This window comes from Chanos chanos, chromosome 1 (genome assembly GCF_902362185.1).
Source record: "Chanos chanos chromosome 1, fChaCha1.1, whole genome shotgun sequence".
NCBI classification, from domain to species: Eukaryota; Metazoa; Chordata; class Actinopteri; order Gonorynchiformes; family Chanidae; genus Chanos; species Chanos chanos.
The window spans coordinates 1,118,672-1,133,746 of NC_044495.1; the positions used below are offsets into that span (position 1 = coordinate 1,118,672).

At 43.9% G+C, this 15,075-nt stretch overlaps 1 protein-coding gene across 5 annotated transcripts in view; it reads right to left on the reverse strand.

Moving 5' to 3' along the window:
- Nucleotides 1-260: 260 nt before the first annotated feature.
- LOC115812840 (ras-specific guanine nucleotide-releasing factor RalGPS1) overlaps nucleotides 261-15,075 on the reverse strand; it is a 99,835-nt gene continuing 85,020 nt past the window's right edge. The window contains exons 10-20 of one of the 5 annotated variants that reach the window (XM_030775388.1): nucleotides 10,216-10,283; nucleotides 5,627-5,753; nucleotides 4,438-4,589; nucleotides 3,707-3,755; nucleotides 3,372-3,457; nucleotides 2,846-2,862; nucleotides 2,176-2,250; nucleotides 1,938-2,030; nucleotides 1,273-1,378; nucleotides 1,001-1,092; nucleotides 261-401 (exon numbers count right to left, since the gene is read on the reverse strand). In XM_030775388.1, coding sequence (XP_030631248.1) covers nucleotides 372-401; nucleotides 1,001-1,092; nucleotides 1,273-1,378; nucleotides 1,938-2,030; nucleotides 2,176-2,250; nucleotides 2,846-2,862; nucleotides 3,372-3,457; nucleotides 3,707-3,755; nucleotides 4,438-4,589; nucleotides 5,627-5,753; nucleotides 10,216-10,283 — 895 coding nt within the window. In that variant the 3' untranslated portion in view covers nucleotides 261-371. Of the gene's footprint in view, nucleotides 402-1,000; nucleotides 1,093-1,272; nucleotides 1,379-1,937; nucleotides 2,031-2,157; nucleotides 2,282-2,845; nucleotides 2,863-3,356; nucleotides 3,463-3,706; nucleotides 3,756-4,437; nucleotides 4,590-5,626; nucleotides 5,754-10,215; nucleotides 10,284-15,075 lie in introns of all 5 variants that reach the window. The other 4 variants (XM_030775362.1, XM_030775372.1, XM_030775380.1 and 1 more) reach the window with 4 other exon arrangements.

Genomic DNA, 15,075 nt, shown 5'->3' on the forward strand with positions numbered 1-15,075 from the left:
TATGGCAGCAGGAGTAACGACAAAAGAAAAGAAAGCTCCCATGTAAGGCAGGGGGTTAGGGCTGTAGGCATCACTGTTCTCTTCCTCCAGCTTCTCTTCTCTAAACATCCTCAGTGCATTGCTACTTCACACATGTCAGCTCTGTTCTCACTCCAGGGCTCCCACACAAGCTCTTCAGACGTCAGGCTTAGCTGAGGAGCCAATGAGGGAAAAGTAAAAGTTTATCCCAGTGTATATGGCCAGCTCATTGGACAACCACCTGTCAGTGTCCCTGTGTATGTACACAGGTGTACACTATGCTCTCCCTTATGGATGTCCTTTGGCACGGTTAAAGCCCTCAGGGTTCTCGCTGTCTGCTCTCATCACTCCTCTTACTCAAATGACATGAGGTTAGCTGGTATCTGGAAACAAAGGAGATCCATTAATCAAGTGTCTGAAATGATGTCTGTCTCCTCAGCTTGGAGAACCTCCAAACAGCAGTGACAGTAACAGTAACTAGAGCAATAGAGTGTCATTTCTGTATTTATTGTATAATTTGAATGGTGGATTGTCATTTCTGTATTTATTGTATAATTTGAATGGTGGAGTGTCATTTCTGTATTTATTGTATAATTTGAATGGTGGAGTGTCATTTCTGTATTTATTGAATAATTTGAATGGTGGAGTGTCATTTCTGTATTTATTGAATAATTTGAATGGTGGAGTGTCATTTCTGTATTTATTGAATAATTTGAATGGTGGAGTGTCATTTCTCTTTATTGTATAATTTGAATGGTGGAGCGTCAGTATACAGTAACTGTAAAACTATACTCAACTGCACAACATGTATGCATTATACAGATATACTATATAACAGTTTATTACTACTGTAAAATTATAACAGTCAGAATCTGTTATGAGAATGCATGAGCCCTAGTCTTCTGCAGATGTATTAAAAAGGGCAGAATTGTATGTGGTAACATGTGTTTAGACTCTGGTGTGAGGGTCCAGTGTGCTCTACCTGAGGTCTGTTACTGCGACAGGCGTCCTCTAAGTGTTTATGCCAAATGATGGCAGAGAACCTGGATCCCGTCTGAAACCTGTAAACATTGCCTGCAGGGTGAACAGATTCAATAAGCCACCAGACACAAGTCTGCTTTTCGCCCTTACATTAAACACATTGAAACTACTGTATGTTTATGATATGTACTTCACAATACCACACAACCGAGCTTGTGTGAGGAGCAGGAGAGAACAGCTGGGTGATCCTAAGTGAAAAGATGTGAGTCTAACCTTGGTCAGGGTCATTGAGCTGGAAGATGTTGGGTCGCGCTGGGTCGTCGGGTAGCACCACCATCCAGCCCGTTACACTCACTGTTTTACATGCCGTGGACTTGTACTGTTTGAGTTTAACACATACAGTTATATTTATATGGAAACATGCATACACACAAACACACACTCTGACTCACACTTGAATACACTATGTCATCAAAATAATGACGCATCTCACTATACTCCACAGCACCCTTTTCACATCTGTCTTTGTTCTCGGGAGTCTGAGCTGAATGAATGAATAAGTTCAAGTTTCAAGTTTATTTAGAGCCCAATATCACTGTTTACAGTCTCAAAGCGCTTTACAGGCCACAACAGTCAAATCAAAATATGACGGCAAAAGAGGACGTCACCCCCTGACTTAATCCTCATGGCGGGCAAGAAAAAACTCTCCAAAAACCCAAAAGGGGAATGGGAAAATGGGAGAAATCTTGAGGAGGACCACAGAGAGAGGAGACCCCTCCTTGGCCAGACAGGTGTGCAATAGGTGCCGACCACAGTTCCCATGCAGCAGAGCCATTGCCAGTGTCAGCCCTGACTGACTGACTGACTGACTGACTGACTGACTGACTGACGGCCGGGTGTGTGTGCAGATGCAGACACAGACTCAGACAGACACTCACATGTTTCCTCTCTGAGGCACGCAGAGCTTTGGCTCCGTAGAAGGTCAGGGTTGAACCGGAGAGCGAGATCCAATATCGCGTCCATGACGACAGCTGAAAATGACACAAACACACTGATAATGAGGCACACACCGCACACACTGGACAGTTAGACGTCCATGTGTCTGTGTAACTCTCGGGCGCGTTCTGTGTGTGGGGATGAGCTAGACTCTGGCTGAACTCCTCCTGTCCTCCTCACCTTCGGTTTTCTCCCGCCCTTCAGCAGCGTCTTCCTCCTCAGAGGGCCCTCGATGGCCACGCCCCCTCCCTCGGTGTAGCCACGGCCTTGCTCCGCTCCAGATGGACTGCACAAATTAAAAACATGACTTCACCCATACACATCTGTGAGCATGCTAACGAATGTGTGTGTATGTGTGTGTGAGACTGGGTGTTTATGACAGAGGGCGCGTGATTGTGTGTGTGTGTATGATTGTGTGTGTGGGGGGTGTGTATGACAGAGGGCGTGTGATTGTGTGTGTGGGGGGGTGTGTATGACAGAGAGCATGTGATTGTGATTGTGTGTGTGTGTGTGTGTGTGTGGGGGGTGCGTATGACAGAGGGCGTGTGATTGTGTGTGTGTGGGGGTGTGTGATTGTGTGTGTGTGTGTGTGTGGGGGGGTGTATGACAGAGGGCGTGTGATTGTGTGTGTGTGTGTGTGATTGTGTGTGTGTGTGTGTGTGTGGGGGGTGCGTATGACAGAGGGCGTGTGATTGTGTGTGTGTGTGTGTGATTGTGTGTGTGTGGGGGGGTGTATGACAGAGGGCGTGTGATTGTGTGTGTGTGTGGGTGGGGGGGGGTGCGTATGACAGAGGCTGTGTGATTGTGTGTGTGTGTGTGTGTGTGTGTGTGTCTTATGGTGTGTAATCATGGCTGTACATGGAGAGGCTGACGGTTTATAGAGTGAAAAGGTGACCGTTTCTGTAAGGACTCGTTTGTTTATAAAGTGAAAAGTCAAAGGAAACTGCACTCAAAATGACTGCAGTCAGTTCATAAAGAGTCTCCCGGCCACCAAAGAACAATACCATTGAGGAAGAACACTCCATCTGCCGCAAGAGAGACAGAGAGAACTAAAGCAGACCTGTTACCTACATCAGAGCTGATGTCAACTCAATCTGATGGCTCCATACTGAGTTAAAGCTCAGTTCATTAATTGTACATAATTCATCAAATGTCTTTGGTCTTGATCTGTATGTATTATTTTGACAGACTGAGTTGAGATGAACAGAGTTCTGTGAGAAACGCTTGGGGCTAGAGGAGTGGTATGAGTTGGGAAGAGAAGACGTGGCAGAGAGAGAGAGAGAGAGAGGAGACGGCACATGCAGAAACAGTGACTGTGACAGCCCCCCCCCCCCCAATGAATGATGTGACTGTTGTCCCACCACCAGGCTGAAGACTGTACCTGAAAGCATAGCTGCGGCTCCTGGGGGAGTTTCGGAGCGGGACCCTCCAGTTGGGGCCCAGTGTGGCGTACATGCGCCCCCTGTTTGCATATTTGTCACAGTCAGTTGCCTTGGCGACCTGGCGCTGGCGTCAGGTCGGTCAAACCATGTTTTATACGCATGAGCAATCACACACAGCACTACGAGCTGGGAGTGTGTAGTGGGCACACTGACACGTGTTACGCCGTTAGACATGTTAATGACACTGTCTCCTGTCTTTCTGTGTGTTTGCCCTGTGGTGTCATTGTTAGGCTGTGGTAAATTACAGGAGATGAGAGAGGAGGACTCACCTTTCCACTCCAGGAGACAGGTCTTCACAGAATGAACTCTCACTGCTACCTACGAAGCCGAAGAAAAAATGACACGACTATTAAAACTCTGTCCACACCATGCGCCTCCCTCACTAACATGACAATGTGCATGTTTCTCTATCACATTAATTTACTGTATTTAACAGAGAAATACATGTGTGTGAGAGGGGAGAAACAAACAAACATGCCTATGTTTACTTAAGCAACAAGGCCCAACATTCTGCAACCTGACTGGTTGAACAGTAATAAAGAGAGATTTCCATGTCATCAGAGGAGTACTGCTTTGGCCAGAATGTGTTCTACTGACACTACTACACTGTCATAACTGCTGCCCTTGTCCAGTAAACTGTTAAAAACTCTTGTATTAGCAGTTTGACAGAGCTGTTTGATTTGAGGCAGTTTGACAGAGCTGTTTGATTTGAGGCTGTTTGACAGAGCTGTTTGATTTGAGGCTGTTTGACAGAGCTGTTTGATTTGAGGCAGTTTGACAGAGCTGTTTGATTTGAGGCAGTTTGACAGAGCTGTTTGATTTGAGGCAGTTTGACAGAGCTGTTTGATTTGAGGCAGTTTGATAGAGCTGTTTGATTTGAGGCAGTTTGACAGAGCTGTTTGATTTGAGGCAGTTTGACAGAGCTGTTTGATTTGAGGCAGTTTGACAGAGCTGTTTGATTTGAGGCTGTTTGACAGAGCTGTTTGGGTACAGACTGTACCTATGGATATGCCGTTGGACACAGAGGAGTTGTGTGGGTTGATCCTGGCAGGGCTGTGAGACTCGAGGAAGCTGTCATCCAGCAGATGGCGAGGTTTCTCTATGGGAAATGTGGCGCTTTTACTCTCCACCACCCCAAACGGCCACATCACACTGGTGCAGGGAAGACAGTTCAAACGTAGGACATTGAAAACAGGAACATCAGCACAATGAAAAAATGTTTAATTTGATCATGTTTTTTTCCTCTCCTCAGAATGCATAATGTTCTCTATAAATCTGATTTGAGTTTAATTGTAAAAAGTGCCACACAAACAAGATTGAATTGGCTGTCTCTCTCTAGTGTTTGCTCATACGTTGAAAATAAGACAATGAAAATAATGATTTCTAATATTTTTAATTAAATATTTGAATTAAGTTATTATACATGAATAGTTACACTAGTCCAGTGGTTAAGCCTGTAAGTTTAGTTTATTACAGTTATATTTTCATATTTGATGATGACTTTGCTGATCTGTATGTCTTAGTGTGGCAAGACAACTGTCTATCTCTCACCTATCTGTTCCTTAAGTTTGTTAAGGTTCTGTGAGTTTGTTAAGGTTCTGTGAGTTTGTTAAGGTTCTGTAAGTTTGTTAAGGTTCTGTGAGTTTTTTAAGGTTCTGTGAGTCTGTTAAGGTTCTGTAAGTTTGTTAATGTTCTGTAAGTTTGTTAAGGTTCTGTGAGTTTGTTAAGGTTCTGTATGTTTGTTAAGGTTCTGTAAGTTTGTTAAGGTTCTGTGAGTTTGTTAAGGTTCTGTATGTTTGTTAAGGTTCTGTGAGTTTGTTAAGGTTCTGTAAGTTTGTTAATGTTCTGTATGTTTGTTAAGGTTCTGTATGTTTGTTAAGGTTCTGTAAGTTTGTTAAGGTTCTGTGAGTTTGTTAAGGTTCTGTATGTTTGTTAAGGTTCTGTGAGTTTGTTAAGGTTCTGTAAGTTTGTTAAGGTTCTGTGAGTTTATTAAGGTTCTGTAAGTTTGTTAAGGTTCTGTAAGTATGCTTTTAGCTGATGTAAACTGAGAGTAAAATCAGTGCTGTACATTCTGTTGTACATCTATGTTTGTCTGAGTGTTTTGGATGAGAGTGTATGTGTGTGTATGTGCATGCGTGTATGAATGCAAGACTTTGCATCTGTGTGTGTGTGTATGTGTGGAAACACACTTGTTTCCCAGGCTGTGACTCTTGCGGTGGCGTGATGGTGGAGGAGTGGGAATGTGGATTCCCACCGAGGCGTCAGGACAGGTCGGCCGACGATTATACCTCACAGAGGCAGACATGTCAGACGGACCTGACAACCAAGAGAAAGAGAGAGGGAGAATATAATTTCCTGTAGAGGGAGACAGACTCAATATGATGGTTATATATGGTGATCATGCACTCCTACAGTCCACAGCCCATCCTTTAAGGCCCCTCTGTCACTCTGAGTCAGTGAGGATGCTGTCATGTTGCTCCTCTCCATAAGACCATGGCAGCACTGCCCAAGCTGACATATATTCACATACTGATAGAGCCATTGTCGTACACAATCATCCTGCCTTTCAAAAGTCAGAGAAATATAAATAAAAAAAACTACCTCAAAAAAATCAGTCACCCTAAACTAGCAGATACAAACATACAAACGTCAGTAGATACAAACATACAGACAAAGTTTCATACAAACTAAAAGCTTCTATCACTGGTTTTACAAAAACTACAAGATTCCCAGCAGTAAAAGGCTTTGGTAAACCAGGTTGTTAATACACAATGCTTGAGCCAATCAGCACGAGCCCTGTACTGACTAATACATCTGCTCCTCAGATAACACACAGTGATAAAAATAATTAAACCCAGACGGTCGAGCTGTCCCTCGTCTGTGAAGCTCTTTGTCTTTTTCATTCATAAGTGCCTCATTAGTGAGCATGCGGCATAATGAGAACTTGCCCTGCGGGGGGCGCTGTGCCCGTAGTAACACATGCCTGGTAAGGATTTTGTTTTTATGGACAAAGCTCATTAACAGGCTCAACTTTATGGCCAAACTGACGGCTTTGGATATTACAGTCTTCGCTGTTCAGTCAAGCAGGAAATGCAGGGGCTTACTAATGTTCTGTTTGTAAACACAAGAATGCTTTAAACACACAGTCAAATGAGAAAAGAGTTTTCCATATGGCTCTCATTTGACTGGTCTTGTTTGGCTCTTCATTAGTTAATTACAGGGGCACATACCGCTCCCTTACTGCACCTGAGCCCCCAAATTAGACCCAACCACAGGCCGCACACGGCACCGTCCAAACCCAGGCCGGCAGGGCCGCTCCGTCTCCATCGTGACAGACCCACAGTCCCGCATTTACTTACGGCTCATTCCTCACACCAGGAAGGGAGGGCAGCCAAGAACAAGGCTTGTCCTTAATGACTTATCTTCTACAGACTGTTAGCAGAGGGACCAGAAGCATTAGGTTTGGGGTGAAAAACTCGAGGCTAGAGGTTCTGACAGGTCCTTTTCATGTTTCACGTGTCTGTGCTGATACAGGGCCCTCTGGTGACACAGAAAACCGTCACATAGCCCTCCTGTGTCTGTGTGTTCACTGAGGTTGGTAGACAAGCTTATCAAATCAGTGCAGGCCTGAAGGCCAGACAGAGAGGAGAGCATAAAGTCCAGTTTCTGCTGTGTTGAGAGATTCTATTGGCTTCTCATTAGTGACACACCAGTGTGAGATCTGCTGTTGAAACAGATGGCCATTCAGTCAGTCACACTGTTCTACTTTTAAAAACAGAAAAACAAAAAGGAAAAGAAAAAACAGAAAATGACACAAAGGCCACATTTGTTAAACACTTGACTCCAGTAGTGACGGTGCTTTCTGGGCAGATAAAGCTGGTGGTTATGGAGGGGCCAGTATTGCTTTAGACTGCTGACATATGCTATGAGTTTAATAAAGAGCTCTGGGTCTCTAAAACTCTCATCTTTAATGACAAAACTCAGTGTGTGGACAGGAAGAGTGCAGTCTTTTTATATAATCTCTCTGGTTCAGAGACACAGGTGAGAATGTAATAGCATGTGTTAACATTAAAGTACCAAAACCCCCCCCCAAACACACACACAAAAAAACAGGTTGTGAGAACAGAGTGTGTGTCTGTGTACTCCCTTGTTTGGGATGTGTGTGTGTGGGTTTTCTGAGACACCCCTGGTGGGCCACGTCAGGAGTCCTGTTTGGGAAATAACTGTGAGGGGTTGAGAGTCCCATGGTTCTCTGGTCACATGTTATGGATTTTGGACGAATCATAAACATGATTCAGAATAAAAGAAAGACACTGAGAGGAGCCAGATAATTCCAGCTCTTATGTAAGAGGTTTTATCTGTTTTAGAACAACATAAGAGCAGACCCTTCTGTTTGATGTGACTGCCAGTCTCTGGAGTGAGTGAAGAAATTCATGCGTTGAGACTTGGAGATACTGCTCAGAAACACTGTGATTCAGTCCGCCTGCATCGCCTCTGGCCACTCCTCACCCCAAAGAAGAGCTTTCTCTCAATACACCAAGCTCTGTTTGTCAGAGGCTGCATGTCATTCTCTGAAAACACAGCCAGTCTTGTACAAGACTTCACATAGTTTCTGTCAGCTGTTGGTTGTTACCTAGTAAAGGACTCAGCAGAACTGCAAGCTGGTCTTTGTGTATGTGTGAGGTTGTAAATGTGGTTTGGACCTGTATTTGTCTTTGAGATGAAGATGAGGAGAGATAGTGTGAGTTTCCACTGTGTTTTCTGGCATCTTTGGACTGAGTGGAGAGTCTGACTAATGTTAGCTCGTGGTCTGGCTCAGTCTACACTGAATGAGTTCAGTGCTCAATGTCCAGCACACTTTGACAGGTTACATAATAACCAACCAACCAACCAACCAAAAGGGAGGTGAGGAGAGGGGTGGAGAGAGGAGAGGAGAGGAGAAGGGTGGAGAGAGGTGAGGAGAGGAGAGGAGAAGGGTGGAGAGAGGTGGAGAGAGGTGAGGTGAGGAGAGGGGTGGAGAGAGGAGAGGAGAGGAGAGGAGAGGAGAAGGGTGGAGAGAGGTGAGGTGAGGAGAGGAGAAGGGTGGAGAGAGGAGAAGGGTGGAGAGAGGTGACGGCTGGAGTCATGAGTTTCATTGTGACAGCGTCGGAAGCAGACTTTGACTGTTTATTCTTTCCTATCTGGGCCGCCAGTCTCATTCCACATGCGTTTAAATGTTGTAACGGTGTATAAAACCTGGCCCAGGGCAGCGCTGTGCTTATGTTTAGAGGTGTCATTATCCCAGTAAGCACTAAGTGGAGTGATAATTATTGGTGGAAAGGGTGACCTACTCACATCCCTCTGCCGTCTTCTCTTAATCACCTTACACTGAACAGTCTCCAAGACTGCTGTCTGGCCACTACTGTTTTACAGCTGGAAAAAACATGAAACTGCCATAAAACGTTAATTTATTAGCCAGTAGTCAGATAGTGTTAGGAAAACAAAATGAGTGTGTCCTCTTTATTCCGTCAAAGGAAACAGAGTAAGTGTACGGGAGGGAGGGGAGTTGTGAAACGGATGAAGGCGTGAAAAATGCTTACAGATAACCATGGTAACAGAATAAACAGTCTCCACAGATAAGAGCCAGTGCTAAACATTTAGAGCTGTTTGATGCTGAGATTAGGCCTGGCTATATCATTAGAGACAATCAACCATGTTGCGTGACTATGTTTTATTACTCAAGCTGGCCCTGCTTTACAATGTATGTGTTCTCTCACATACAGTCCTTTACAATGTATATGACTCCATAGTGTTCAAAGGCTGGAAACAGTATACAAGACTCCACCCGTTTTCATGGGCCGCACTCTGTCAGGTACTAAAACACCATTCAGGCGTTTGAGAGTTTCATTTGAATTCTGAATTAAGGTTTTTTTTTGTTTTAATGACAGTCTGGGCCCAGCCCTCACTCTGATGTGGCTTAGCTTCATTCTCTTCATATTCCACTGTCCCACAGTACATCTGGATTCACTCAGAATTGGCCATGTGACCCTCCATTCTCCATTCACCATCAAACACAAACCTCAACTGAAAAACAACAAGTCATACAGGAGGACGACAAGGGACAATTCAATCAAGTCTCCAGTGAAGCTTTCGTCACTAGTCTTTGACTGTGTTGACCAGTTTCAGCATTTGAATAATGGTGCTATAATGAGTAGAGAATGAGCGGCGGGGAACTCTGTGTGTGTTGATAGGGAACGAGTGGTCCCTAAAGACTCTTTACTCAGACTCTGGGTTTGTTTTCTCTGGTCATGTCAGGGGGCCAGACACCATTTCCTCCCGTCCTGACCGGGCCGGCACCTCTCGGCCCTCCTATAACTCACGTGCTGCCTGCTGGGAGAGGGAGCCACTGACCTCGTTCTCCAATGCCAGAGCTCCAGGCTGAGATGGCACTCAACACACAGTGAGGAGAACTTTCACCTCCTTACACAGGAACATGTGGTGAGGAGAGCTTTCACCTCCTCACACAGGAACACATGGTAAGGAGAGCTTTCACCTCCTCACACAGGAACGCGTGGTGAGGAGAACTTTCACCTCCTCACACAGGTCATCTCAAGGCTAACAATGCCTCCAGAGTGAGTGTGATGTTGTCTTAAAAATAGATCCTAAAGTGTTTAATGTAAAGTGTTGCCTGTGTGGTTAGGTCTGAGGGATTGTGTATCTCTCTCTCTTTCACACACACACACACACACACACACACACACGACCAAAACTATGAACATGTGTAAGAAACGAGTCCTACCAGCGAGGTCTTCTTTAGAAGACGCCATGCGAGGAGAGCTGTTTCCTGGTTCAATCTTCAGAGACAGTCTACAATAAATAAAACAGGTTAAATCAGTATTACAGACACATGGTTCAATCTTCAGAGACAGTCTACAATAAATAAAATAGGTTAAATCAGTATTACAGACACATGGTTCAATCTTCAGAGACAGTCTACAATAAATAAAACAGGTTAAATCAGTATTACAGACACAATTAAAATCCTATGTGTAGTAAGATTATCCTGAACATCGATAAACTTAGTAATATAAGGGCTGGCTTGGATTTTGGACAAACAATTGAACAGCATTATTCAGAATAACTGAAAGAGACCCCGAGATCTCGGAGAAGTAACAGAAAATTCCAACTCTTATAACAAACTATTGTACTGGTGTTGCATGTCTGTCTGATTACCAGTCGGCAGTGGTGTTACACGTTTGTCTGATTACCAGTCAGTACTGGTGTTACACGTCTGTGTGATTACCAGTCAGTACTGGTGTTACACGTCTGTCTGATTACCAGTCAGTACTGGTGTTACACGTCTGTGTGATTACCAGTCAGTACTGGTGTTACACGTCTGTCTGATTACCAGTCAGTACTGGTGTTACACATCTGTCTGATTACCAGTCAATACTGGTGTTACACGTCTGTGTGATTACCAGTCAGTACTGGTGTTACACGTCTGTCTGATTACCTGTCTGCAGTGGTGTTACACGTCTGTCTGATTACCAGTCTGCAGTGGTGTTACATGTCTGTGTGATTACCAGTCAGTACTGGTGTTACACGTCTGTCTGATTACCAGTCTGCAGTGGTGTTACACGTCTGTCTGATTACCAGTCAGTACTGGTGTTACACGTCTGTGTGATTACCAGTCTGCAGTGGTGTTACACGTCTGTGTGATCACCAGTCAGTACTGGTGTTACATGTCTGTCTGATTACCAGTCTGCAGTGGTGTTACATGTCTGTCTGATTACCAGTCAGTACTGGTGTTACACGTCTGTGTGATTACCAGTCAGTACTGGTGTTACACGTCTGTGTGATTACCAGTCAGTAGTGGTCTTACATGTCTGTCTGATTACCAGTCGGCAGTGGTGTTACACGTTTGTCTGATAACCAGTCAGTAATGGTGTTACATGTCTGTCTGATTACCAGTCAGTAATGGTGTTACACGTCTGTCTGATTACCAGTCAGTAATGGTGTTACACATATATAATGGTTTATCAGTCTGTAATGGTACTGAAATAGACTACATTACCAATGACTAAAAACAAAGGTGGATTAACTCTGTTTTGCCCACTATAAATGTTACACACCATTTGGGGTTTTAAACAAAAATGTTACAATAAGTTAAAAATACTGTAGTCCAATTAATCAGGATCAGTGGGGTTGTGAATGTGTTTGTAAAGTCCCATTAATTAGAGCTGATTAGGATGTGAATATGAACCAGTAAAAAACAAGTCCTGTCCAAAGACACATCATTGTGGATCCACTGAACTGAGCTTACCCATTAAGAGAGCTACAGGTTCCTGGATTATTGTTCTAACAAGAGCATGATGTTGTTGACAATTTCTTTAGCAGGTCTGGGGACATTCTCCACGGCCATTAAACTGCTTCATCTCTCAAAACTCTGAATATTAGTGACCTCCATCATGCACACTTAGATACTAGCTCTTAAAGAAAAGAGGGCATGCGCACCGTGCCGTGTGACAGTGATTTCTCCGTAGCATACAGCACCAGATTAACTAAGAGCTTGTTGCATGTGCTCTGTTTGTTACACATCTGTGTGGACTTATTGTTCCTTGCAGATTTAGTAAACAATTTGTTTCTAAGGTAACTAATAGTGGAATTTGAAAGAATAAAAAAATGATAAATGAAGTAATAAAAAACAAGAACCAAGCGTGACTAGCTATAAAGGAACCACTAGCACGAGTGTGTAATACCCCACAGGAGCATCAGACTGTGTCAGCACCGAGTCCAAACACCTTGGCAGTGATTTGACCCATGTCTGGGACTGTATGTGTGGAACATGACGCTGTTCTTCCATGAGAAATTCCATCACTGGGTGTTTTGTTGATGATGATGGAAAACGCTATCTCAGTCACCACTCCAGAATCTTCCATAAAAGTTGAGTTGGATCTGGTGGCTGAGAGAGCAATGGCATGTGGTTTACACAGGTTTCATTCTCATCATGTGACCACTCATGTCCTGTGGATGGGGGCTTTGTCATTCTGGAAGAGACCCACTCCCATCAGGACAGAAATGCTTCATCGCGGAATGAAGCTGATCACTCAGGACAGCTTTGTGTGTGTTGGTGTTTACCTTGCCCTGGACTGGACCTGAACCATTCAGGCCTGCAGGTTTCTTTTGGAAGGAGCCACTTGCATACTCATCTGTTTACTCAGAACAGGGGGACAGATGACTTCTTTGACCATATGTCTTTCTTTCCACTGCACACTAGACCATACCTACATTCTTTATATCCTTTCATTCTCAAAACAGGATTTCCACATGTTGTGAGAGATGAATGCACTGTAATCGGATGACAGGGTTCCTCTCTATGGAGCTACCAATAGACTGCTGTGGTTAAAAACTGCTAGCCCATGTTCTGGGTCTCCATGAGCAGTCAGCCAGTTCACAGCTTCTTGTCTGCTTTGCTTTTCATCTCCATATACTACACAGATATTTGAGCAATCTGAGGTCTTGACCACCGTTGACTCTAACTGATGACTTTAACTCTGAGTTCCATGCTGACATCATGTTGGCCCCTGTTCTCTGTCAAACACCAGAAAGTCTGTGTCACTCTGTCTCCAGCCAAACATGCCCCAACAGTCAACCCTCACTGAGTTCTTAGTCCACTCAGGAGTCACACATGTGTGTGTGTGTAAACACCTGCTCTCTGTATGCTCCGTACCCCTCAGTGTTTCCCTGATTCTGGCTGTTACCCATCCGCAGTGGCAATTGTTTCAAAATGTAGAGCACAGCTGATAGGAAAAACATGCACTCTTTGTAATTAGGACTGGGTACTTCAGCCCTTATTAATTTAAACTACAAACAGCACTAGTCCAAGAATGAGCTAAGAATCATATGATTTCTCACCATATCCCTGTGTATTTCTCCCGTTTCTAATGACGGTTTCCTAAAAGTGTGTTTTAAACTTGTTGAAAAGGCCCAATTAGAATTTACCTGTTGTCTGTCAGTTTGACTAAAACACATACAAATGACAGCTCAGAACCAAATCAATGGAACTGCCAAATCCCTTTTGTTGTAGGAGTTCGGATAAATCTCTGTTCTGGCAATGGTATTTAGAATGCTTGCTAAACAGGAAAGAGAGTAAACACTGAGATGAGAGGAATGTCTTTTAATACATTCTTGCATGAATTAGAGTGACTATGAGAACAAAACATATTTTTCCACAATGACTGCCCTCTAATATTTCTAGTTTTGAGTTCTGTTCCCTAGTGAGAGAAACAACCAAGTTCCTTGTGATTTACTTAGTTTGAAAGCCACTGGAAAAAACCTGAAGTTCTAATGCCATACCTAGGAGGAGAAACTTCACTAATGGATTTATTAACAAAAACTGGAATTCAATTGTTGAATAACCTGCTTTTAGGTGTTGGACCATCCATCCATTCATTACATAGTAGTCTGTCAATAATTAATGCAAATTGCACTTTGGCTACAATATCTGCAAAAGGAACGGATCACTTTTTTGACACATGCCATCAAACGTAAGCCTACACACTGACAGCTGACTCACACACTTGTTCAAAGCTTAATGTGGATGTGGGAAAACACACTCAAACACAACGAGTGAAAAAATAGTCATACCTTTGATAGCCATACATAGTAAGACACAAAACTAAAACTTCACACCCAATGAGGGCCATTTCTGTCATAATAAAGTTTATCTAAAGCTGAAAATGAGACAGAGAGAAGACTTTGTGTAAACAGTGTTGTTACTGATTCATGTTTGTCATTTTCAGGTTTTGAATCTTCTCCTCAGAGCCCGTGGCTCAGAGTCAGTGCCTGTCTGAGCAGAGACAGAGACAGGGTGGAATACACTGTCTACTTAAAGCAGACAGATTGCTCAGGAGGTCATCTGAAGAGTTTCCCAAACTGGAGGAACACGCTTCCTTACAGATCTCCAGTCCAACTCTCAGAAAGTCTTCTGACATGAACAGAAAGACAAAGACAGAGTGAAGCACAGGGGGCATAGCCAGAGCCATGACAGAGAATTCACATCAATAGGCCGTGCTGTTGTTTATGTCCTCTGTTGCCGGGGAACACAGGTTGTAAGAAGGTCAGCCCACGGTGGGAGTCCCAGGCAGCCAGTCTCCATGGAGATCAAATGGCAAGCCGCAACCATCACCTATTTCTCTCTCTCTCATGGACTGTCCTCATCTAGGAGAGTGGCTGCAATCCTTCACTGTGACCGCTGGCCCCAGCTCCCTCAGCAGAAACATACACAAACATTACCTAGAGCCAGGGCTGGAATATGGGGAGCAGGTGTGCCTCACACACCTTGGAGACCACACAAGGGAGTCCAGATGAAAGAACAGCTCGCTCATGCAAGGGTGATAGTCTGTTTTTTCACTACTCTGTCTAAACAGTGGAGAAAAATAACATTTTCCATAGGTTGCATTAATCTGTTCTTATGTGTTGTATAAACACTATGGCAGAATATTATTCTTCTATGTTATTGAGACAAAGTAATGAGAAACACACACGGTTTTACCACTGCCTGATTTTTTCACCTCTTTATTTTTCTGTTGTGCTGTAGCGTTACTGCATTGACCTCAGGATCTCTCACAGACTTGAGTAAGATCAGCAGCAATAATGC